This window comes from Cricetulus griseus, chromosome 2 (assembly GCF_003668045.3).
Source record: "Cricetulus griseus strain 17A/GY chromosome 2, alternate assembly CriGri-PICRH-1.0, whole genome shotgun sequence".
NCBI lineage: Eukaryota > Metazoa > Chordata > Mammalia > Rodentia > Cricetidae > Cricetulus > Cricetulus griseus.
The window spans coordinates 17,882,836-17,908,494 of NC_048595.1; the positions used below are offsets into that span (position 1 = coordinate 17,882,836).

General features: G+C 49.2%; 1 protein-coding gene across 1 annotated transcript; it reads left to right on the plus strand.

Moving 5' to 3' along the window:
* Positions 1-5,208: 5,208 nt before the first annotated feature.
* On the plus strand, positions 5,209-21,795 carry LOC113833870 (noncompact myelin-associated protein). The gene is made up of 4 exons (XM_035438896.1): positions 5,209-5,574; positions 13,267-13,350; positions 17,375-17,459; positions 20,502-21,795. Exons 2-4 carry the CDS (start codon positions 13,275-13,277, stop codon positions 20,641-20,643), a joined length of 303 nt encoding a protein of 100 aa, XP_035294787.1. The 5' UTR covers positions 5,209-5,574; positions 13,267-13,274; the 3' UTR covers positions 20,644-21,795.
* Positions 21,796-25,659: the final 3,864 nt, after the last annotated feature.

Genomic DNA, 25,659 nt, shown 5'->3' on the forward strand with positions numbered 1-25,659 from the left:
CTCTTCTTAATACCCATGCCTATCCCTCTACTGCCTAGATATTGACTGTTTAGCTTTTTATTAGATCAATCAGGTGCCTTGGCGAAGCAACAATCTTTACATCATTAAACAAATGCAGCATAAACAAATGTAATACACCTTTACATAGTTAGAGCAATATTCCACAACTCAAGCAAATGTAACATATCTTTGCCTAGTTAAACAAATATCCTATAATACCTGAGTGCTGGGATAACAGGCACACACCACCATGCATTGCCCTGGAACTCACCAATTAGGGTAGCTGGCTAGCCAGATGAGGTCCAGAGATTGTCCTATCTCTACTTCCCCAGCACTGGGACTAAGGCAATCACCATGCATAGCTTTTGGGTTGTTTTTGAGACAGAGTTTTTCTGTGTAGCCCTGACTTCCCTGGAATTTTCCCTATAGACCAGACTGGTCTCTGTGTGTATCCACAAGACTCAACTCTCTATAAAGCCTGCGCCCTGCAGGCTTCCCTGCCTTTACTCTTTCCAAGGCCTTCTACAAGGCAGCTCCAGGCTGGGTGCTGCAAGGTGGTGATATCTGAGGCAGGTTTGTTCTCTGAGAGCATCAAAGACAACAGGGTAGACAGACCTGGCATGCCCATATACTAACTGCTGCAAGAGGGGACTTGGGAGAGGTGTAGACAAATCTGGGGAAACTGGGGAAACTGGCTCTGAACTAGTATGAGAGTCTAGGACTTCTTCAGTCCCTGTGGCTGAGCCACTTGGGGTCTCTGCAGCTGGCTAAGTGACTTAAGAAGTAAGGCTTCTCCGGGGCCCAGTGTCCACACTAAGGCTAAGTCATTGCCACTTGTTATTAAGAGTTATCTCTGATGACAAGACACAAGCCAATTGATAGCAATGGGCAGATTTAGGGATGTCATAGCCCAGGGGGCATAGCTAGACCAGAATTCAAACCCAAGACCATTTCCGAAGCTGTCCTTCTCACCACACACCTGGATATGGAGGACAGAAGACAGGACAATCAGGAGATGAATGACAGACACCCTGCTGGAAAAACCAAGTGTTCTGAAAGAGCCCACTTGTGGTGTGTGTGAGCAGTGGGTGGGGGAGGAGCAGGAAGAGACACTGGGCCTCGAAGCATACTTGAGGCTCTGACTCTCAGCCCAGATTCAATCTTCTCCTGGCATGCTGCTGTGGGACCTGTCAGCTAACTAAGCCCTACAAGTGACATGTCTGTGTCCTTCCAGGAAGGCTGAGCAACCCAGAGTTCAGTCCTCACCTGCTGCCTCCCTGTCTGTCCTCCCTCTCAGGCTGTGCTTGCTCAGAACCTGGGTCTGGGGGCAGGGAGAAGAAGGTACCTGGAGAAGTTGAATTATGTAACTCTGAGTTGACAGCAGGAAGGAAGGAGGAAAGAAATTAAATTATTCTTCTTTTTCTTAGTCTTGTACATATTTGGAACCTGGATAGCTTGACATCCCTCCCCCTTCTTCTCTTTCCCTTCCCTTAGAGTCCAAGCGGGTTCCATTTTCTGAGTTCCGTGTGCATGTGTGTGTTGAGGGTGGGGGGTACACATGGCGGGTGCACATGGAGGTCAGAGGACAACCAGCCAAGGGTTTTGGTCTTCAGGCACCTTCCACGGTTTGTTTGAGGCAAAGTCTCTAATTGGCCTCAAACTTCACCACATAGGCAAACAGCAAATCCTAGCTGGCCTAGGTGCTTCCGGGGACCCACCAATCTCCACTACCCAATTCCGGCCTCTGAAATTACATACATACCCCCTCACACCCAGCCTTTCTCCTGGGTCCTTGTGCTTTTGAGGCAAGTGCTTGGCTGATGAAGCAATGCCCCCAGCTCTGATTTTGTCTTGATTGGAATGCAAGCTGGGAGGGTTAGGAGACCTTCCCACAGTTTGGGGAAGAAAGGGAGTTTATTCATTGTAGTTTCTGCCACCTGGGGGCTTTTTGTATGTATTTCATTTCACTCAGACAACAAGCCTGCATTGTCTCAGCTACTGTCCTGTTGCTATGATAAAAAACATCCTGACAGTCTGGCGCATGCTTTTAATCCCAGCACTCGGGAGGCAGAAGCAGGCAGGTCTCTGTGAGTTCGAAGCCAGCCTGGTCTACAAGAGCTAGTTCCAGGACAGCCTTCAAAGCCACAGAGAAACCCTGTCTTGAAAAACAAACAACAAAAAACAAAAAACAAACAAACAAACAAAAAAAAACCCTGATAACAAAGCAGCTTTAGGGGAAAAGGGCTTATTTTGGCTCACAGTTCAAGGGTGTAGTCCATCACTGTGTGGGATCCTGGTGGCAGGACTCTGAGAGGGCTGCTCACATTGCATCCAAAGTCAGGAAACAGAAAGTGACAAATCCTGGTCCTCAGCTCCCCCCTCCTTTTGTACAGTCCAGAATTCCGGCCCAGGCAATCCCCTCCCCCTTCCTGAGTGTCCAGCCCTCCCAGACCCCAGTCTCCATTCCCACAGTTGAGCCCCACCAGGGGGCTCTTCCTCCCTTTGCCTCACAAAATGATGCAGAAGAGCTGTGTGTGGTCTGGAAGAGGAGGTAAGCCCCGAAGGTAAACTTCGGACCCAGGGCCTCCTGCCTCCTGCCCCGTCATCCTCTGTGACTCTGTGCTTCTCCCTTGTAAGCACTCTAAGGTCCCTGAATGGACGCAGTCCATGCTCCAGCTCTACAGCTCTATGGTTTGTGGTAAACAGCTGTGGCTCTGGGCTTCTTGGTAAGGAAATGAAGTCCCCATTAGCCTGTTTAGCAACAGCCCCTCCTGGCCAAGGTTCCCCCACACTTAGGGCCAGCCAGGGACATACAGTTCCCAGAAACATTCAGTGGTAGGACGCCTCCCCCGCTCAGCACCCGCACAGCCAGAGCGCCTACCCAGCCTCTCCTGTGCCCAGTGCACAGAGCTGTGTGCACCCCAGGCCATCTCCCATCTGAGGGAGACAGCGGGCTGGCATTGGGAAGCAGAAGGCAGGGTCTGGGTCCTGCCCTGGTACCTGTGAACAGGATGAGTGACTCGGCCTTTCTGAACCTAGGTTTTCTCGGGTGGAAAGTGGAAAGAGGTGTGATGGGGCTTCCGACAGATGTGAGTGTGAGACTGAGCACAGTGGTTGGCACCAAGGGGCTGAAAGGAGCAGTTAATGCTATGAGCGCTCACCCGAATCACCCCAGCTCTTGATGGCCTAATATACACCTAGGCGCTGGGCACACCTACATGCCCCTCCATGCCTGGGATTCCTGGGACCCTATCAGCCTCTAGAAACAGAATCTACGCAGCCTCAGGAACAAACAGAAATGTGCGTCAAACAGCTGGGTGGTGGTACATGCCTTTAGTCCCAGGCCTTGAGAGGCAGAGGCCAGCCTGGTCTAAAGAGTGAGTTCCAGGACAGCCAAGGCTACACAGAGTTTAAACCCTGTCTTGAGAATTCAAGGAAGGAAGGAAGGAAGGAAGGAAGGATGGAAGGAAGGAAGGAAGGAAAAGAAATAAAGAATGTGTGTCAAAAGAAAAAAAAATGTGTGTCATACAGAAGTGAGGACATTGTCACCAACCAGGGCCCTGAGCTCAGCTCTGCAGAGAACCAGGACCCTGAGCTCTGTGGAGGAGCCTCAGAGGTGAAGACATGGAGTCCAGCAGACCTGAGAGAGGGTGCCCAGACTGACTGGCACCTAGAGAATCCTGGACCCCTGTGAAGGCCACCTGGCACAGGAGGGAGGCCCACACTATTTTGAAGGACCCCCAATGAGATTATAGCTTATTTTAAAATCGGGCATAGGAGACAGCAAGTGGGGTGGCTCACACCTGGAATCCCAGCACTTAGGAGCCTTGGGGAGGGGAGTTACGAATTTCAGGCCCACCTGGGCTAAAAAATGAGACTTTGCCTCAAAAAATGAGAAAAGTAGATAAAATTGGTGGGATATTTTAAAGTGGAAGAAAATGTGCTCCCCATGTTAGTAAATAAAAAGTCCTTAGAGAGGGCTGGAGAGATGGCTCAGAGGTTAAGAGCACTGGCTGCTCTTCCAGGGATCAAGAGTTCAATTCCCAGCAACCACTGGTGGCTCACAACCATCCGTTATGAGATCTGGTGCCCTCTTCTGGTGTGCAGATATACATGGAAGCAGAATGTTGTATACATAATAAATAAATAAAATCTTTTTTTTTTAAAGTCGTTAGAGGTGTGATGAGTACTACACTTGATGGGATATAGAGTCACTCAAGGAACAATCAATGTTCCTAGATTAGGTTAATTAAAGTGAGAAATCCCATCCTAAAAGCAACCAGCACCACCACCAGGTACCCTGGAGTAACAATGGCAAATGCAGTCTGGGTACCAGCAGCCGCCACCATCCAGCCTCCTCCACCCTGTCTCCTTCCCCACTCTTGACACAGTGTGACCGGCCACCTCTTCTACCAACATAGTGGTCTGTTCTCAAACTGTGAGCCAAACAACCCTTCCTTAAATTGGCTTTGTCAACAATTTTGTCCCAGCAACAAGACAAAGAACTAATACTCTATTTTGTTTAGGTGGGGGTCTCATGTTGCCAGGCTGACCTAAAACCTACTGTGTGACCGAGGATGGTCTTGAACTCCTGCCCCTTATGTGCACCATCCTGCCCCGTTTACACTGTGCTGGGGATCACATCCACAGCCTTGTATATGCGAGGCAAACACTCTACCAATTGAGTTACCTGCCCGCCACCCCAGGCAACATTTAGATCTAAATCCATTTGGGTCCAAACTTTGTCATCTTTACCATATCCCACTGGGTGTTCACAGATGACTTTAATGGGGTTCTTTCAGCCTGAAGTTAAGACAATCACCCCATTTTACAGCTGAGGAAACCAAGTCTGGAAGAGATGGGGGTTCTGTGCCCATGGTCTCTTATCTAGCCAGTGAGGGAGTCTAGAACCAGTCCCTGGCCCTCTTGACCAACCCTGGCCATGTCCAGAGCGTTTCCTGTCTGTCACTGTTCCCACCTTCTTCCCTCACTGTGACCCTCACCACTGTACCCTACACAAATGATGCCCCGCCTTTCTTCCCACCCCTCTCCTTGCCTGGCCTCCCAGCCTTACAGAGGGTTCTGCCCAGCATTCCTCTCCCACCTCACAGCCAAGCGGGAGCTGCTCCTGCTGTCCAAGAGGGTGTGGAGAGAAGGAGGTGGCTTGCCAGAGCCAGAGCACAGGTTTACATGAGGCTGAATGTCCCCGGACAAATGCCCCTCTGTATCTTGAGGCCTATTGTGACTGGCAGCCGTCCAGGGCTCACCACAGGCAGCTTCAGAGGCTAGGATTGGCCTCTCTCTTGTCCTCTCTGCAGCCCAGACCTGCCAGGTCCTGACTCGGGCAGGAAACAGGGGGTGTGCTCTTTCTGGAATGGAGGGTGTGGGAGGCAAGCCAGCTTGAGGAGGGTGAGGGGCCACGTCCTGAACTACTCAGGAAGCCTGAAGTCTTAAGGTAGAAGGCTGAGAGGAAGAAGGTCACTGGGTCCAAGCTGGCCATTCCTCGGGAGAGAAGGCTGAACTCTAAACAGAACAGGGACTTTGGCACAGTCCCACAGCAAGTGAGCAACAAAGGTAAGATTTGAATCCAGGACTTCTCCATCCCAAGCCAGAGCTCCAACTGTTGGGGTCTCTATCATGTCCCCATGAACAGGCACAGCTGTGAGATCAGGACAAGTGGGTTCCCAGAAAGAAATAGATAATAGAGCACCAGGCCCCCACACAGGGTCCCTGGCATATCCACCTTCCAAAGCAATGCTCCAAAGCAATGGTTCTCAACCTTCCTAATGCTGTGACCCTTCACTACAATTCTTCGTGTGGTGGTGACCCCCAACTGTAAAGTTATTTTCATCGCTACTTCATAACTAAAATTTTAATGTTATGAATCACAATGTAATATGTGATATGCAACCCCTGAGAGTCATTCAGAATCCAAAGGGGTCGTGACCCATAGGTTGAGAACCAATGATCCAGAGAGCTTTTCTCAACATAAGCCATCCACAGCAAGCACTTTGAGCCTGCCATGTCCCCAGGAAAGACAGGAGAGGCAGAAACCCAAATCTACGTCTTGTCACACACAGTGCACAGGTCTGAAACCCCAGCCCGGGGGAAGCTGAGGTAGGGGTGGAGTTTAGAGCCAGCCTGGGTTTCAGAGTAAAACCAGGCTGGACTCAAACTTGTAACATTCCTGCTTCAGCCTCTAGAGTAACCGGGATTATTAGAGTGCGCTACCATTCCCAGCAAGCCATGTTTCTTAAAACAAATAAAAACAGGCTGGAGAGATGGCTCAGTGGTTAAGAGCACTGGTGCTCTTCAGAGGACCAGGTTTGGTTACAGCAACCACATGGTGGCTCCCAACCATCCACAATTCCAATTGCAGGAGATCTGGAATTGCCACTTCTGACCTCTGTGGGCACCAGGTAGCATGTGGTGTGTCAACATACAGTCAAACTCTCACGCACATAAAATAAAATATAAACCTAAAAGCAATTAAGGGGGATAGAGAGATGGCTCAGTCAGTAAAGTGCTTGCCACACACGCATGAGGACCTGAGTTTGAGTTCCCAGCACCCACACAAAAAGCTGGGGGCATGACAGTGCGTGATTATAAATCCCATAGCCAGAGAGGTGGAGACAAGAGGGTCCCTTAGGCTCACTGGCCAGTCACTCTAGCCGGCTTGGTGAACTTCAGGCCAACAAGTGACCCTGTCTCACAAAACAGGTGGATGGCACTTGGCACCCGAGGTTAAGCTCTGTCTTCTACATGTCCGCCAGTACATATGTGCCTATGGGGGGGGGGGGCGTTATTATTATGTGTATATATAATGTATATATTTTGCACATGTGTGCCACTGTGTGTGCATGTGTGTGTGCCTATGAATGAGAGATAGCAAAACAGAGACAGACAGACAGACAGACAGACAGACAGACAGACAGACAGAGGATGATTTCCGGGAGTCGGGTCTCTCCTTCCACTATGGGTCCCAGGATTGAACTCAGGTTATCAATCTCACCTGCATCTTGTTTTCAGTAAGTGACCAGAAGTAACTCCAAACCCTATATGCCTCATGAACAGGGAACAGTGGTGTCACGGCAGAGGGGCACTAAAAGAGAAGCGGGGTCGGGGAGTATGCAGCCTGGGGTGTCACTCGTTGGTCACCAGCTAGTTATTGTATGCTATGTTGTTCTCTGCTGTTGATCTGCACTCATCAGAAAGACACAGCCTCTGTGAGTGCCCTGAGGCTTTCTCGGTCCTCAGTTTCCCCGTTTGTAAAGGAGACAGCAGTGGGCTCCGCAGTATTCAGACCAGTAGCTTCCTCCTGGAGTTCTCACAGATGGTGTGAGGTGAGGAGGCACTGGGGAGCTGTTCAAGTAGAAGGGACTTGTGCTCCGTTAGCTTTTGAGGGAAGCTTGGTTTCCAGTGTGGTGCATCCACCACACTCCAGATCAATCAACCTTCTGTCCAGAGAGAGCAGGATCCCCCCTCACACACACTTCAGCAGACATGTCTCCCCAGGTGTATGACCTTGTCTCCTGATTCCCCTGCCTCTGTTTCTGCCTTCCAGAGTGCTGGGGTTACAGGTGTGCCACTACACCCAGTTATGTGGGGGTGGGGGCCGACCCAGGGCTTTGGGGATGCCAGGGAAGCACTCTACCAATGGAGCTACACCCCAGCCCTGGCTTTGCACCCCAGGCTGGCCTCCAACTCCTGGTCCTCCCGAGGGCTGGGGTTCCGGGGAGTGTGCCACCACACCCAGCTACATTTTTCCACCTGATCTAATCTCCACAACAAGGCTGTGGAACAGCTCTATTGTAACAGTCCAAAAAGCAACAGATAAAAAACACTGGGTAAAGAGTTCGAGGTAGTGATTCGGGTACCCATCTGAGACTAAAATTACGCCATGGTGAGCGGAGTGCGAAGGTCCATACCTTCAATACCAGCACATTAAAAACATCGCCAGCTCCCTCTAGCCCACCTCAAGGACTGTTGAAATGGAAGATACTTAACCCAGAGGAAAAAAAATAGTCAGAGATCATGGAATTGCTGTTTTCCAGGGCAGAAAATCTAACCTACAGCTCACTGCTATCCCCACCTGCTGGACAGAGGTGGAATTGCCACGTTGATATCTGCTGACCAAGAAGTTTGAGTTCTGTCTTTCACACAAAGCAGAGCTCTTAAACCTGATAAGGATGTTATGTGGAAAAGATAGCAGAAGGGAATAGTGCCAGGGGGCACTGACATGAGGGTCTGTAGCTTGAACCAGCCCCAATGTTTCGGGAAGTCAGGGCTTTCTTTAATTTCATTTAATTTTTTTCTTTTTTCTTTTTTTTTTTTTTTTCTTTTTGGTTTTTCGAGACAGGGTTTCTCTGTGTAGCTTTGGAGCCTATCCTGGCACTCGCTCTGGAGACCAGGCTGGCCTCGAACTCACAGAGATCCACCTGCCTCTGCCTCCTAAGTGCTGGGATTAAAGGCATGCGCTACCAAGGCCCCACAATTCCATTCAATTTTTAATTAAATATTTATTTTGTGTGTATGCATGATGGTGCATGTGGAGAGAGAGAGTAGAGGACAACTTCTAGAAGTTGCTTCTCTCCTTCTATTATGTGGGTCCCAGGGATTGAACTCAGACCATCAGACTTGGCAGTGGTGCCATCTGGCCAGCCCCTATTTCATTTTTAAATTTTGTTTTTTTTAATTTTTGAGGCAGGGTTCTCTTGTAGCGCAGGCCATACTCAAACTCACACGTTGCCAATGCTGATCTTTAATTTCCCATTCTCTTGCTTCCGTCTTCCAGGTGTGCACACTGTTTATACAGTGCTGGGAATTAAACACAAGGCTGCTTCACACATGTTAGGCAAGAACGTTCCCTACCGGGCTATGTCCCAGCCCCATGGAAGATGAATGGCTTCCATGGGTTATGGTAACTCTGGGCCACGTTTGCTTATTTGTGGCTTTTTCCGCTGGGAATTTGTTTGCTTGTCTTATCCAGGGAGGAGCTCGGAAGCACTGCAGAGAAAGAGGGGAGGTGTTGTATTGAGGTGTCAGAGGGCAGATTCTTCCTGATAAGAGCTCTTACACCCCCAGGAGAGTCAGACATGGATTTGCAAGTAACTGATCCTGACCTCCGACACTTCCTAGCCCAGCTTCCACCCAGGACGGTTTGTTAATCATGCAGGGGAGCAATAGTGGGCTCTGTGAGTGTGACTAAAGCTAGGCTGAGCTAGAGGCCCCCAGTGTGACCAAGGGCAGCACATAGTAGGAGGCAGGGTCACAGCCTTGGGCAGAACCTTCTGTCAAATCCCAACACTGATGCAGGCCATCTCTTCTGTGTGTGTTTTCTGGGAAGCAGTCTAAGGTGGGGCTGTGCAGTCCGTCCCCCCCCCCACACACACACGCTGCCTACAGCCTAGTGGAGCTTTTGTTAGAGGCTACATTAGGTGGGGGTCCTGTGCCTCTTAAGTACAGTGGGCGCAGTGACCACACACCCCTTCCCAGAACAAAGCCAAGGTGGACCCGGGCCTCGCCTGTCAAGCAGGAGGGCCATGCTCACAACTGTGGTTGTGAATTAGTCTCACTCTGAAAAACAGCCCTGCCCTCCCTAGAGGGTCCTGACATCCCTCAGCCACAGGCACACTCAGTGCTCAGTGCCCTGTCTTGGGCCTGACTTGGTTAGCTGAAGCTGCTGGGGCCCCCACACATGAAAACATCCACATCCTTGGCTGTTGATATTCCCCGCCCGCCTCCCACCTTCTCTAATGTGGCAGGAACAGAGATGTCATTGAGAGCCCTCACTGCTGGCATGAGGCAAGATCGGCTCTGGGATTGCACACTGTTCTTGAAAAGGGAGTGACTGGCCCGCTGGCACCTAAAACCCAGCACCCAGGAGGTGGACTCAGACAGACCTGAGGACCAGAGGAGGAGAACTGTGTCCTGTGTCCTTAGGAGGCTGCTCACTGGTCAGTGTGTGTGTGTGTGTGTGTGTGTGTGTGTGTGTGTGTGTGTGTGTGTGTCTGGATGTGAATAGACATGAGGGTAGGTGTGTGTGTGTGTGTGTGTGTGTGTGTGTGTGTGGTGTGTGTGTGTGTCTGGATGTGAATAGACAGGGTGTGTGTGTGTGTTTATGTGTGCTTGGAGCATATGTGTGTGTGTATGTGAGACTCTGTGGGAGTGGGGGGGATTGAGTATGAGGGCATGAGTGGGCATGTGTATGTGTGCATCTGTGTATTTCTGCCGTGACTGGTCAGGACCCCTGCCAGCTGCATCTCAGGGCAGGTGAGAAGGCGGGAAGGATGCAGGCTTTGCAGTTGGCAAGGTCAGGTTCATGAGCTGCTCTGCAGCTTTTGTGCTAAATGAACACAAGCAGGAACCTCAGGGCCCTGAGCCTCAGGGTCCTCATTGGAAGCCATGGGAAGGGAACCCTGTTTCCTGTGGCATCTTGCATCAGAAGCAGTAGGGCTAGAAACAGGTTTGGGCAAACACATCTGAGTCCCTTTGTCTTGCTGTGATGGGAGAGGCAAGGGTCCTTGCTCAAGAACACAGCAGGGAGACAGGGAGACCTCATCCCAAATTCTCATCCTTGGCCCTTTGTTTTTTAGGTAGTATCTCACTTATTCTGGGATAGCTTCAACTCCCTTTGTAGCCAAGGATAGCCTTGAAATCCTGATGCTCCTGCCTGCATCTCTCTGGTACTAGGATTACAGGCATCACCACTATTCCAGGATCATTGAACTCTTTTTTTTATGTTTTTTTTTACATTTTTTATTAATTTATTTTTTACATTCCAATCCCAGTTCCCCCTCCCTCCTCTCATGTCGCTCCCCCCCTCACCTCTCCACCTCCCACCTGCTCCTCAGAGAGGGTAGTCACTGAACTCTTTTTTGTTGTTGTTGTTGGTTTTTGTTTTTGTTTTTTTCAAGACAGGGTTTCTCTGTATTGCTTTGGAGCCTATCTGGAACTCACTCGGTAGACCAGGCTGGCCTCGAACTCTCAGAGATCCACCTGCCTCTCTCTCTGCCTCCCAAGTGCTGGAATTAAAGGCATTCGCCACCATCATCCTGAAGTCATTGAACTCTTCTTTTGTTTGTTTGTTTTTCGAGACAGAGTTTCTCTGTATTGTTTTGGAGCCTATCTTGGCACTCGCTCTGGAGACCAGGCTGGCCCTGAACTCACAGAGATCCGCCTGCCTCTGCTGGGATTAAAGGCATGCACCACCAACGCCCGGCTCATTGAACTCTTGATAGCACTTTCTAGACTTAAGATATCACTCAGTTGGCTCAGTGCTTGCCTAGCAAGCATGAAGTCCTAGGTTCAATCCTCAGCACCATGTAAACCAGGTGTGATGGCCACACACCTATAATCCTAGTCATGGAGACACAGGGGCAGGAGAGTCAGTTCATGCTCATGGTGAGTTCAGAGGCCAGACACTGTCTCAAAAAACCAAAAGTACTATTCACACCCCTAGCCCTCAGTTCCCTTAGGACAGGGCCCTTTATTTCACAGACAAGCAAAAACCTGGGAGGAATTCTGTCCCTTCCTACAGTCCTCTCACTGACAAAGGGGAGACAGTGGTTTATCTGGGGAGGTGGACAGATCTGAAAAAGAACCAGACATGGCTGTATCTTCAAGGGCTGGCAGGGAGTGTGTAAAGCTAAGCCAAGTCACAGACACTAGCTGTGCTTTCTGACTGATGGTGGCAGTAGGGAGGAAGTAAATAGCATCCCTAACTCAGTCTGGGTGGGTGTCTCTTGGGAAGGGTGTCTGGCTTGAGGATGTGTTCTTTCTGCTGGGAAGCATGTGGCTACCCCAGCCTGTCTAAGGGGATCAGGTGACCAGAAGCCCAAGTCAGAAGACCAATATGCAAGCAGAGGTCAGGCAGAGCCCTGTAGGTTTCATGGAGGGGTCATTGAACCATCAGAGGTCCTGAAGATCATAAGAACCAGGGCGGCAGGCAGGACCCTGGACTTGGAGTGGGGCAGAGAAAGTGAAGGCAGTGCCTATCCTATAAATGAACATGGCTGGGCCACCAAGAGCCTTCTCATGGCTGTAGCTGACAGAACCTCCAGCTGAGTGCAGATGGCCTCCCTCATGTCTCAGGCAGATAACCGTCCCTGTTTCCATTACGGCTAGGAGAGTGGAGGCAGGGATTCTTGGGGAGGCTTATGGTAGAGAGCAGGGGCTGGTGCAAAAATGTGTGCAGGTCCTTGTCTCAGAATCCAGCAGAGCTGGTATGAATACAAAACTGCTTTGAGAAAACAAGTTCTGAGTCTGGAGAGGTTGCCCAGTGGTTAGAGCACCAGCTGCTCTTCAAGAAAACCTGGTTCTGGCAGAGTAGTGGTGGCCCATGTCTTTAATCCCAGCATCTGGGAGGCAGAGGCAGGCCAATCTCTGTGAATTTGAGGCCAACCTGGTCTACAGAGTGAGTTTCAGGACAGCCAGAGCTACACAGTGAAACCCTGTCTTGAACAGGAAAAACCTGGTTCTGTTCCTGGCACACAATGGTGACTCACGCCGTCTGTAACTCCAGTTCCAGGATATCTGATGCCCTCTTCTGACTGCCACCTGCACCAGGCATGCATGTGATGAACATACATACATACATGAGGCAAAGATACTCAAATCCATAAAACAAAATAAATAAAAATATTCTAAAAAGAAAAACCAAGTTCTAAGTTCTTTGCTAAGCATGGTGGTGCACACCTATAAGCCCAGCACTAGGGAGATGGAGTCCAAGGTCATCCTCAGCTATGTATGGAGACAGGGGCCTGCCTGGGCTATATGAGACCCTGTCTGAAGGGAGGGAGGGAGGGAGAAGGAAAGAGGGAGGGAGGAGAAAGAGAGAGGGAGGAAGGGAATGGAAGGAGGAAGAGAAGAATGGAAGGAAAGAAGGAAGGAAGGAAGGAAGGAAGGAAGGAAGGAAGGAAGGAAGGAAGGAAGGGACGCCAGGTAGTAGTGGTGCACACTTTTAGTCCCAGCACTTGGGAGACAGAGGCAGGTAGATCTCTGTGAGTTCCAGGCCAGCCTGGTCTACAGAGTGCGTTCCAGGACAGGCTCCAAAGCAATACAGAGAAACCCTGTCTTGAAAAATCAAAACAAACAATTCTGGGGTACTATTTTTACACACAGTTTCTAGGGCCTCATTTTCACCTGCTGCCAAAAGAACCTGCATGCTTGAGAATTCTAGAACCATCCAGGCAAAGAGCAAGAGACATCGTATAGACATGGTAAGACTAGCCCTGGTTTTAAGCAAAATTTCTTCTTCGTTCTCAGCAGTCGAGATGACCACAGCCACCACTCTAGGGGATGCCGTCTTCTCACTGAACATGACCAGAGGAGAAGACTTCCTGTATAAGAGTAAGGTGGACTTTGGGGGGAAGGTTGCCAAGGCCAGCTTCAGGGTCAACTTCCTGGTCCCTCTGCTTGCCATCCTTGTGCATGTTTTCTTTGTCCCGGGCCTTGGTTTCCTCAACTGTAAGATGGGGGATATCCCACAGGAGGTAGTTGTGAAGACTGAAAGGAGTCGTGGGAGGGGCTTGGCTCCTGTAGATGCACACTGACTACCAGCAAGCACTGGGACAAACAATATGACCTCAGACTGCTGCTCCCTCTCCTCTCCAGCAAATCCTGGAGACTAGGGAGCGATGGAAGTTTGAATCTCTTTCAAGATACTGAAATAGGTCTCCTTGAAAAGTAGCTACTTACTCCACGAGGTGGCATACATCATTAATTCCAGCACTGGGGAGGCAGAGGCAGGAGGATCTCTGTGAGTTTGAAGACCAACCAGAGTGAGAACTGCCTTGATTACAACAACAAAAGCATTGAACAGCAAAGTATCCTACCTACTTCTTTTGTTTTTATATACACTGGTGTTTTACCTGCCTGCATGTCTATATGAGGGTGTTGGGTACTCTGAAACCGGAGTTACAGACAGTTGTGAGCTTCTGGGACTTGAACCTGGGTCCTCTAGAAGAACGCCAGTGAACCATCTCTCTCCAGTCCCTCCTACCTACTTCTTAATGGGCAAATGAATAAAGGAGGGAATGGGTTAGTCCTGAGAAATGTTTTCCAAGAACCAGGGGGTCCCAGAATTAAAAAAAAAAAAAAGTCGATGACAGCTCTCTCTTCAGAAAGTCAAGCCTAGGATGCATCTCAGCTGGTAGAGGCATGAAGACCTGGGTTTGATTCCCAGCACTGGATAAACTGGGTATGGTGTTGCTCACAGGTGATCCTATCTCTGGGGATGTAGAAGCAGGAAGGAGGGAGTTCAAGGTTATCCTCATCTAATAACAATGTTTGAGGCCAACTCGAGCTACATGGGACTCTGTATACTAGTTTGTTTCTCCATTGCTGTCATGTTCACCATGACTAAAAGTAACTGGGGAGGTAGGGGTTTATTTTAGATTACATCTTACAGCCCATCATCAGGGGAATCCAAACAGTTCCTGGAGGCAGGGACTGAAGCAGAAACCATGGAGGAATGCCGCTTACTGGCTTGCTCCCATGGAGGAATGCCGCTTACTGGCTTGCTCCCATGGCTTTCTCAGACTGGTTTCTGATACAACCAGGACCACCACGTCAACCATTAATCGAGAAAATGTCCTGCAGACCCAGATCCAGAGGCCAATCCATTTGTATCAGGTTGACACAAACTAACCAGTAAAATATGAAAAGAAGACAAAATAGTTGTCTAAGGAGTGAGGGTCCCTTTCTTCAGCCTTTTCAGTTGGTGACATGTCCACGCTGAATGTGGTTTGGTGTTCCCAGTAGCAGGTACAGTTTCTACACTGAGGAAGGGGACAACTTCAGGCTTTGGAGCCTTCAGGTGGCTAGACGGAAGGTAGAATGCAACCCTTCCATAGAAACCCAGAGGGGGTGATTTCAGGACAGGGTCACCAGCTCCCACATACTCCATCTTGTCTGTCACCAGCTCCCCCTGCACACACATACCCCTTTGTTCTGATCCTTGCTGGGATAGGCGTCCATTTGGAAGCAGCCCAATATGTCTCAAACAGTCCTGGAGGGAGCCCCAGGAGGGGAATGACTAAAAGCCAGATAGAAATGATTCCGTGTTTGCCTTGAGACAAGGTCTCCATAGGTAGCCCAGGCTAGGCTGGACCTTGCCATCCTCCTGATGCAGCCTCCAGAGTAGCTGGGGATACAGGCTTATGTCATCTATTCTTTATAGTTATCAAATCTTTGTAAAGGCATTAAAGAGTGCACACATTTGAGTCACCAACACCCATATCAGGAAATAGAATACCTCCAGAGGAAGGACAGAGACACAGAAACACTCCCATGGTTCTTTGTGTTTTTCTGTGTAATTGTTCCCCAAAAAGCACCCAGTTATCACTTATCTTGGGCCTAGTGAAATCATTACATCCTCGCCTTCAAACACCAATGACTCTAAGGTCCTGTTCCCAAAGGAGCCCCCAATACTGATGTGCTGATGAGTTGTGTATGGCTTTGAATTTTAATGAATGGAAAGAGAGCCATATATATTCTTTTATATCTATTTTTATCTGATTTTTTAAATATGCATCAGTGTTTGTCTTCATGTGGGTTCAGTGCACTGTGTGCGTAGTGCCTGTGGAGGTCAGAAGAGAGTGTCAAATACCCAGGGACTGGAGTTACAGACGGTTGTCAGCCATTGTGTGGGGAACTAACCTTGGATCCTGTGCAAGAGCAGCCACTGGTCTTTTTTAAAATTAATTATTTTTATGTACATTGGGGTTTTGCCTGCATGTATGTCTGTGTGAGGATGGCAGATCCCCTGGAACTGAAGTTACAGGCAGTTGTGAACTGTCACATGGTGCTGGAAATTAAACCTGGGTCCTTTGGAAGAGCTGCCGGGTGACCAGTGCTCTTAACTGTTGGGCCTTCTCTCTATCCAGTCCCAATTCCTAAAATCTGAACAGGCTTTATTTTTTATTTTATTTTATTATTTTTTTATGTTTTTCAAGACAGGATTTATCTGTGAAACAGTCCTGGCTGTCCAGAAACTCACTCTGTAGAGCAGGTTGGCCTTGAACTCAATGAGATCCACCTGTCTCTGCCTTCCAGGTGCTGGGATTAAAGATGTGCGCCACCACCGCCCAGCTGAACAGACTTCAGTACACACACACATAGCTGCACAGATGAATGTATAGGTGCAGATGACCAGTGACTCATTCTCTCCCATGTTTGGCTTATTTTTATATTTTCAAAATTATCCCCGAAATCACCGGGTGTTGGTGGCGCATGCCTTTAATCCCAGCACTCGGGAGGCAGAGGCAGGCAGATCTCTGTGAGTTCGAGGCCAGCCTGGTCTCCAGAGCAAGTGCCAGAATAGGCTCCAAAGCTACACAGAGAAACCCTGTCTCGAAAAACAAAAAAACAAAAAATTATCCCAGAAATCACATGAATTGTGTATTATCAAAAAGACGGGAGGGAGTCTTGTTGATCTGTTCCACAGAAGTTGAGAGCTGTGCTGGGTCAGTTAAGAGGACTCAGGCTGCCTAGTGGCACATGCCTATAACCCCAGCCCCTGGGAGACAGAGGAGGAGAATCAGGAGTTCCAGGCCAGCCTGAGCTACATGGGAGTCAGTTCCAGGACATCTGAAAACAAATCAACTCAAAGGGGAAAAGGTTCATGTGAGCTCAGGGCTCAGTCCTGGTGGCTTGGCTATACCAGTATGGGCCTGAGCTGAGAGTATCAAGCAGAGGGGGCATGATGAGCTGCTTACTCATAGTGACTGGGAGGCAGAAAAAGATAGAGTGGGAACATGGAAAAACGACCTTCAAAAACGCCTAGTGACCCACTTCCTTCCATTAGGCCCATCCCCCATACAGTTTCTGTCATCTCTCAATAATGCCATCAAACTATAAATCCAATGACTTCATCTGCTGATTAAATGTCTGAGGCCCTCATGTTCCAGGCACTCATCAGTAATTCAGATGAGATTTGGGGGGACACTCTGTATCCAAATCACCCATGACAAGTGCCTCCTGGGGGCCCTCCAATCAGACCATGTCTTTACCATTTCTGCTCTCACTTATTTTGTATTTTAATTCATTTATGTTTTTATTGTGTGTGTGTACGATGTGTATTGTGCACTTGCTCGTGTGTGTTCATGTTGGCATGAGTGGGTCATGACACATATATGGAGGTCAGAGGGCACCTTCAGTATCAGCCCTGCCCTTTCTACCTGGCTTGCAGCAGAGTCTCTCTTGCTTTCTCCCATCATGCATCAGTGCACACCAGGCTGGGGCCTGTAAGCCCCTGGGGATCTTCCTGCCTCTGCTGTCCATGCCCTAGGAGCCCTGGGATCCTGTGGTTTCTGGGGACTCATCTTTGTTTGCCAGGAGCTTCTGTCCACTTTCAGTTCTCTCTTTTCTGCAGGTTCTGGGGCCATCGTGGCCGCCGTCGTGGTGGTCGTCATCATCATCGTCACCTTGGTTCTGATCCTGCTGAAGATGTACAACAGGTATAGGGTGCTCAGGACACACTCCTACACTCCCCCCCGCTACACACTCCCCCGCTACACACTCCCCCCCCGCTACACACTCCCCCCCTCACACTCCCCCCACACTCCCCCCCGCTACATACTCCCCCCGCTACTCCCCCCCCCCGCTACACACTCCCCCGCCTCCCCGCTACACACTCCCCCCCCGCTACACACTCCCCCCCCCCCGCTACACACTCCCCCCGCGCTACATTACTCCCCCCGCTACACACTCCCCCCCCGCTACACACTCCCCCCCCCCTACACACTCCCCCCGCTACACACACACTCCCCCCGCGCTACAGTACTCCGCCCCGCTACACCACTACACACTCCCCCCCCCCGCTACACACTCCCCCCTACACACTCCCCCCGCTACACACTCCCCCACTACTACTCCCCCCCCCCGTACAACACACTCCCCCCCGCTACACACTACTCACTCCCCCCCGCTACATACCCCCCCCGCTACACCCCCGCCCCGCTACACACTCCCCCCCCGCTACATACTCCCCCGCTACACACCCCCCACCCGCCACACACTCGCCCCCCGCTACACACGCCCCCCCGCTACACACCCCCCCCCGCTACACACTCCCCCTACACACTCCCCCCCCCCCCTACACACTCCCCCCGCTACACACACACTCCCCCCCGCTACATACTCCCCCCCCCCCGCTACCACTCCCCCCCCACACTCCCCCCCCGCTACATACTCCCCCCGCTACACACTCCCCCCGCTACACACACTCACCCCCCCCGCTATACTCCCCCCCCCGCTACACACTCCCGCCCCCGCTAGCACACTCCCCCCCCCGCTACACACTCCCCCCCACACTCCCCCCCGCTACATACTCCCCCCCGCTACACACTCCCCCCGCTACACACTCCCCCCCGCTAACCCCCCCCGCTACACACTCCCCGGCCCCCCCGCTACACCACTCCCGCCCGCACACACTCACTCCCCCGCTACACACTCCCCCCCCCGCTACACACTCCCCGCTACACACTCCCCCCCTACACACTCCCCCCTACACACTCCCCCCGCTACACACTCCCCCCCGCTACACACTCCCCGCTACACACTCCCCCCCCTACACACTCCCCCCTACACACTCCCCCCACACTCCTACCCCCCCCCTACACACTCCCCCCTACAACACTCCCCCCGCTACACACACTCCCCTACACCTCCCCCGTACACCACTCCCCCCACACTCCCCCGCTACACACTCCCCCTACACTCCCCCGCTACACTACACTCCCCCCGTTACACACACTCCCCTGCCCCCATTTACACACTCTCCCCCCCCCCCGTTACACACTCCCCTGCCCCCATTCCTGGTGCAGGGGTCAGCTCACCTATTCCAGGGTAGCTCTGCCCTCCTGCCCCCTTTGTCAGAGCTGAGGTTCAAACCCAATCTATTTGGTTTTATTTTCTTTTCAGGAAAGTTAAACAAATATGTATTTTATAATTTGCAAAACACCTTGCTAAGAATCACAATACATCAGAGAAAAGAAAGCACCAAGGTTTACTAGTGAACACACGGGATGACCATTATTAGTATCTGAGAAATACCAACTTGGTACCTTTCATGCCTTCTTCAAAAGAGCAAGGTCCTGCTGGACTAGAAACCTCCTTTTTCACATTTACATTCAAAGCACCAGCGGCTGCTGGGTCTGGAGTGTAAGTGAATGGCTGAACATCGTGACATCTTCCAGCATCAGTCACAACGTATATTCCCACTGATACAGGCAAAGCTGGTCATGGTACAGGGGAACCTTCACAATAAGATGGTTCTGATGGAACAATCCCATGTCTATTTCAGCTTCTGATTTTCAAGAGTTTTCATCAGAAGCATTTTCTTGGAAAATAACTTTAGTTCCTTTCAGAAAGTTCTTCCCAATTAAAAACATTTCTTCCTCTCCTTTCACTGAACAGCTATGCAAGCTTTTCTTTAAGATCTCAGGAGCTCCTGCTGGCTGAGTACACAAAATGGGGGAAGAGGGTGTCTGTAATGTCAGAGTGGATCCATCTTTCCTTGTGATATTAACTCGAAAAACCAATCTGGCACGTGTGCTCTTTTTCTTGGAACCAGAAAATCCATCTGATTTTAAAGAAAACATTCCCACCATAACATGAAATAATAACAGGGCATGTGGTTCAGCGGATAGAGCACTTGCCTAGCATACGTGAAGGCCTGGGTTCGATACCCGGCTCTGCATAAATAAGTATGGTGCCACTCAGGAGGTAAAGGCAGGAGGGTCAGAAGTATAAAGTTATCCACAGCTACATGATGAATTCGAGGCTGGCCTGGGCTATATAAAACCCTGTCTCAAAAACAATAGTAGCATCAAGCGTTATTTTTAAAGTCTTTGGAGTGTTACCATGGGAGCCTATTAGAAACAAGGAGGTGGCATTGAATTCCAGGTCTCCTGTCATTCTGTCCATCATTGCTGAAGCTCTGATTGACATGTGGGTGGGTACCCTATGACTTCACACTGCTTACACTGATGCCTGCTGGAAATGAGAAAAGGGTTTTAAGGAATTAGGATCTATGAATGGATGAAATATCATCAGAACTCATTGTTGTTAGCTATCTAATCTTATGGTATATAAAATGAAGATAGGATATACATTTTGCTAGATTAAGACAGAGTCTTCCTATGTAGTCCAGGCTAGCCTCAAACTCTTGGTGTTCTCACTTCAGCGTCGAAAGTCCTGGGACTGTAGACATTTTAAGTCTGTTCTCTTCTCAATTACATAAGGTGTTCTTAAATGTTCCTAGCAAAATACTCAGCATGCATGAGCACGCTGCAACCCTTGAGGCTCCACTTAAACTTAAATGCAGCCTCGGCTCTGACTCCATTCCTTGTCAGGGGCAGAATGAAGTTTAGCAGTTTAAAGTTAAACAGAACCTTCCGAAGTGAGCCAGGCTGGCATCGAAGGTCCTTCCTGATTGTAACAATGTGACTTGATGACAAGCCATCGTCAGGGAACCCATTCCTCACTGTCTCTTACAGGAGAATGAGAACTAGGCGGGAGCTGGAGCCCAAGAGTCCGAAGCCACCTGTGCCTCCTCCCCTGGACCCAAACAGCAATGGCAGCCAGCAGCCTGCTACAGTGACCTTCAACCCTGCAGACATCCAAGTGGAGACACGGTGACCCTGTCCCAGCACCATCCCTTCCTCTGCAAAGAGCTTTGATGACCCAGAAGCCCACTCTTCTGGCAGCTTCACTGAGTTCTTTCTGGTTGGGTAAACTGAGAGGCACCTTTCATACAGCCCCCTGCAGCTTGAAGCCATCCTTAACTGTGTTCTGCCTGGCCACCCCAGCTGTGTCCATAATCCTGCTGCCACTATACCAAAGAGCTAAGGACAATCTTTTGTCACCTGATGAGAAGAACCATGCTGGGGATACTGGTGTGAGTCTGGTTCTTGCCCCACAAATGCTACAGCTAGACAGACAGACAGACAGACAGACAGACAGACAGACAGACAGACAGACAGACAGACAGACAGATTTCTGAGTGTTCTGGTCAGGGGTCAGAGAGTGCTAATGATAATGTCACCCAGGGTCTGCCAACTGGGAGCATCTTGTTACAACTTTGCAGAACAGATTCTCAATCCCATATCAGGTGTAGGGAAACTAACTTTGACTAACTAACTACAAAACCCAACTTGGTAACGTCTAACCTATTCCAGCTCATGATGGCCAGCCAGAACATTCTCCCCCTTAAGGGACAGCAAAGGGTATCAGAGACTGGACTGGTGGTGTATGCCTGTCATCTCAGCACTCAGTAGAGGCAGGAACATTGTGATTACATGGCCAGCTTTGGCTGCACACGGAGATGTTTAATTTAAAATATAGTACAGAATAAACAGTATTCTCCAAAAAAATCTACTTCATTAGTAGCCAGGAGAAGGTCCCTGAGGAGCAGAAGCTAGCTCTAGGATGAGACATTGTTTCAGTGCCTGTGGACCTGGGCTGTGTAGTACCTGCTCAGGACCCTTCTTGCTGCCCCAGGTGGACTATCCTTATCTTTTGGCTCCTTTTTATTTGGATGCTAAGCTTCCTTGATATCTCCTTGCCTCTGGGACAAGTATTTTGAGACCCATTAAATTCTGCATTTCCTGTGTCCTTCCTAGTCACCTTGCAGAGACAGTCAACACACAACATAGACAACCTATTCTCTGTGGCAGCTGATCTCTGGACCCTGACCAGAAAACGATCCACTAGCAGGGTCAAACATTTCGAAATTAAGATTTAAACCCAAAATTGGGCAGTGGTGGCACATGCCTTTAATCCCAGCACTCAGGAGGCAGAGGCAGGCAGATCTCTGAGAGTTCGAGGCCAGCCTGGTCTACAGAGGAGTGCCAGGACAGGTTCCAAAGCTACACAGAGAAACCCTGTCTCTAAAAACAAACAAACAAAAAAAACCAAAAACAACAACAACAAAAATTTGCATCCAAGCTGTACCTTGCAAAGCTCATATAATGGCTCAGTAGGTACACATAACCAATCCTGACAACCTAAGTTTGATCCTCAGGAACCACACGGTAGAAGGAGAGAACAGATTCCTGTAAGCTAGTCTCTCATCTCTACATGTGTGTTGTGGTGCACCACAAACACAATAAACAAAAAATTAAATGTAAGAAATTTTTTTCTTTTGTTTTTTAAAGAAAAGGTCACTGGGGGCCTAGGGAGATGGCTCAGTGGCCAAGAGTGCTTGCTGTACAAGCATAAGGACCTGAGTTCAAAGCCCCAGAACCCATACGTGTGATGAGATGGACCTGCAACCCCAGCACTGGGAGGAGGTAGAGATGGGAGAATCGTGGTGGCTGGCTGACCACCAGTCTGGCTTCAGGATCAGTAAGAAAGCCTGTGTCACAAGAGTGAGACTGAGAACAATAGAGCAGCACACTTGATGTCCTCTGGCTTCCGGGTATGCTCACACAGGAGCATCACACATCACACACACACAGACACACAGACACACACAGACACACACACACACACACTCACAGACACACACACACAGACACACACAGACATACACACACACACACACACACACACACACACACACACACTCACAGATTCTTTTGAGACAGGGTTTCTACATAGCCCTGACTGGCCTGGAACTCACCATGTAGACCAGGCTAACCTTGAATCCACAGAGCTCCTCCTGCCTCTACTTCCCCAACGTTGGGATTAAGCGTGTTCACCAGCTCCCTGCTTAAGCCCTGCACAAGCCCTAACATATAATGCTTTCCTGGCCATTTTCTGCTTTCAAAATAAAACAAAACAAAAACAAACAAAACCCTTATGTTGAGGGGGGCTTCCCTCCATCCCTGGTACTTGGGGGAGAGGGGTAGTCAGCCTGAATATTCCAGCCTTAAAACTAACGTCTCCCACCCACAAGAAACTCTTCTTTTGATAATTAATGCTTGGGAAGGAAGGAGGGGAGAAGTGGGCAGAATGGGTGGGATCAAGTGAGCCGATTTATTGCTCTGCTTTTCAACAATGATGCTGACCCAGTGAGGCTCCCATAGTGGCTCTGCACAGGCTGAGGATATCCTTGGTGCAGGAAGACAGGGCCCTGGTTTCGGCTGCGGATGGTGCGGCCCCACTTGTTTCCTGTTCTGATGGTACCTCTCTCACCTGGGTGGGTTCTCCTTCAAGTGACCATGGAATCGATGAAAGAGTAAATGCATGCATTTTAAAAATAAAGAGGTTTCAATCAAGCATGCGTTGCTCATTTCAGTTACGTGTAGAAAATGCCTTAAAACAAAACAAAACAAACAAACAAAAAAACCGAACAAACAAACAAAAAAATTCCCTTTCAAGCTGGTTGTGGTGTCTCATGCTTAAGACCCCCAGAAATAGGAGTCTGATTCAAGAGGCTTGCCACAAGTTCAAGGCCAGCCTGGGCTGCATAGTAAGCTCGGGGGGGGGGGAGGGGGGCCACCACCAGACCTTTCAAGAGTTAGAAACTTGCTGCTCAAATGTGACAATATGAATTTTTGTAACCTGAAGCTAAACACCAAAGGTCCTGAGTTGTCAAGGACCTGGAACCACTGGGGTTTTAGGAGACAGCAGTATGAGCATCAAGTCACTGGAAACAATATTTACCATAAACTATGCCCCCACCAAGTACCTGACACACCACAGGCCATGTGGACCCAACCATACCTTTGACCCTCTCTAGTTCCCATGTGAACTAGACAGGCAGTACACACCTATAATTCCAGCACTTGGGAAGCTGAGGCAGGAGGATTACAAGTTGTTGACTGGGGATGTAGCTTTTTAGACAGAGTGCTTACCTAGCATGCTTGACATCCAGGGTTCCTTCCCCAGCTTGGCACAAACCTGGTGTGGTAGTGTAACCTATAATCCCAGCATTTTGGAGATTGTGGCAGGTAGATCAAAAGTTCAAGATCATCTTCATCTAGCAAGTTCGGGGCCAGCCTAAGATGCACAAGAATCTGTGTCAATGACAACAAATAACAACAAAGTTAAGTTAAACAATTCTGGTTTCTCTGAACCCTTCACAGCACAGACTGTTTTGAGACTCTTGAATTTCTAGTCATCTGATATGTGTGCAGTGAGCTCTCACTATGACTTTAATTTGTATTGTATTTCCTAATAACAAATGGGGCATTCCCTGATTTGTTTAAGGGCCATGTTTATATCATTGTAAAATTACCTTTCAATCCATTCTTTTATTTAGTTCTTCCTCTTTCAATGTTGACTTAAAGAGTTTTACAGAAAAAAAAAAGTAAGTCATTTGCCATCCTGTGGCTTGCCTTTAAAAACAAAGAGACTTGGGCCTGGAGAGATGGCTCAGGGGTTAAGAGTACTGACTGCTCTTCCAGAGGACCTGAGTTCAATTCCCAAAAACCACATGGCAGCTCACACCTGTCTGTAACTCCAGTTTCAGGGGACCCTGACACCCATGGTAAAAAACACAAATACATATAAAAATTTTTAAAAAATTAAAAATAAAAATAAAGTGACTAAATGCAATCAAGTTAACATCAAAGACTTAATGGTCTCCCTGGCCTATTGAGGTCAGAGGACAACTTGCAGAGGAAAATCTGCTGAGTCGTCTTGCTGATGACTGATTTCATATGCAAAACCAACCTTACATAAGATAAACTAAGTCCACCTGGGCACGATGGGAAACACCTATCATTCCAGCACTCAGGTGTCAGAGAGAGGACTGTCACAAGCAGAGGTCAACCTGGGGTACAGAGAAGACCTTGCTTCAAATAAAATCATCGGCATCATCACCTGACTTAGTCCTAGCATAAAATGTCTTGTATATGTTGATTCTGGAAACAGGTCTGATGTGTTCATGTATTATTATAAAAGTCAAGATTGACCTCTGATACAGTGAAGCCTTTTTTCCCCTCTTTTCTCTCTTTTTCTAAGGACATACACACCTGTGTACAGTCTGTTCACCCACAAAGGTATTCATGGAGGCCAGTGGATGCTGATGTTCTTTGTCCTCTCCCTTGGAGGTAGGAGCTCACTGAGCCTAGAGCTCATTGTTCCGGACTGACGAAGCTGGTGGCCCATAAGTCCCAGAGACCCTCTTGTCTCTATCTTCCTCCAGTACCGAGGTTGGTTTGTTTTTGTCTTTGTTTTTGTCTTTTTCTTGGTTTTTCGAGACAGGGTTTCTCTGTGGCTTTGGAGGCTGTCCTGGAACTAGCTCTTGTAGACCAGGCTGGTCTCAAACTCACACAGATCCTCTGCCTCTGCCTCCCGAGTGCTGGGATGAAAGGGTGTGCCACCAATGCCCAGCTTGCTCAGCTTTTTACAACAGTGCTTTGGGTCTGAACCCATGCTGTCATCATGAAAGCACTTTTTTTTTTTTTCAAGACAATAGAAATGAGAATAACTTTGAATTTTAGATCCTCCTGCCTCTACCTCTGAGCTCTAGGATTACAGGTCTGCACACCTAAACCACCACAGTTCGTTTCTGTGCAGTGAATCCAGGGCCCCACTCTCCTGACTGAGCCACACCCTACCTGTCCTATATTTTCTTCCAGAGGTCCGGGGTGCGAGTGCGTCTTTGTGTGCATGTGTGTGTGTGTGTTCCTGGTTTCCATACAGGAAATATCTAGTTAGACCAGCACCACTTGCTCTCCCCTTCTTTACTGTAGCATCACCGTC

What these genes read in the sequence shown, in the direction of transcription:
- LOC113833870 (XM_035438896.1), top strand. Translation starts at nt 13,275, where the DNA reads ATGACCACAGCCACCACTCTAGGGGATGCCGTCTTCTCACTGAACATG. An exon ending in AGAAGACTTCCTGTATAAGA is followed by an intron (nt 13,351 to 17,374) that starts GTAAGGTGGACT and finishes TCTTTTCTGCAG; the next exon opens with GTTCTGGGGCCATCGTGGCC. An exon ending in CTGCTGAAGATGTACAACAG is followed by an intron (nt 17,460 to 20,501) that starts GTATAGGGTGCT and finishes TGTCTCTTACAG; the next exon opens with GAGAATGAGAACTAGGCGGG.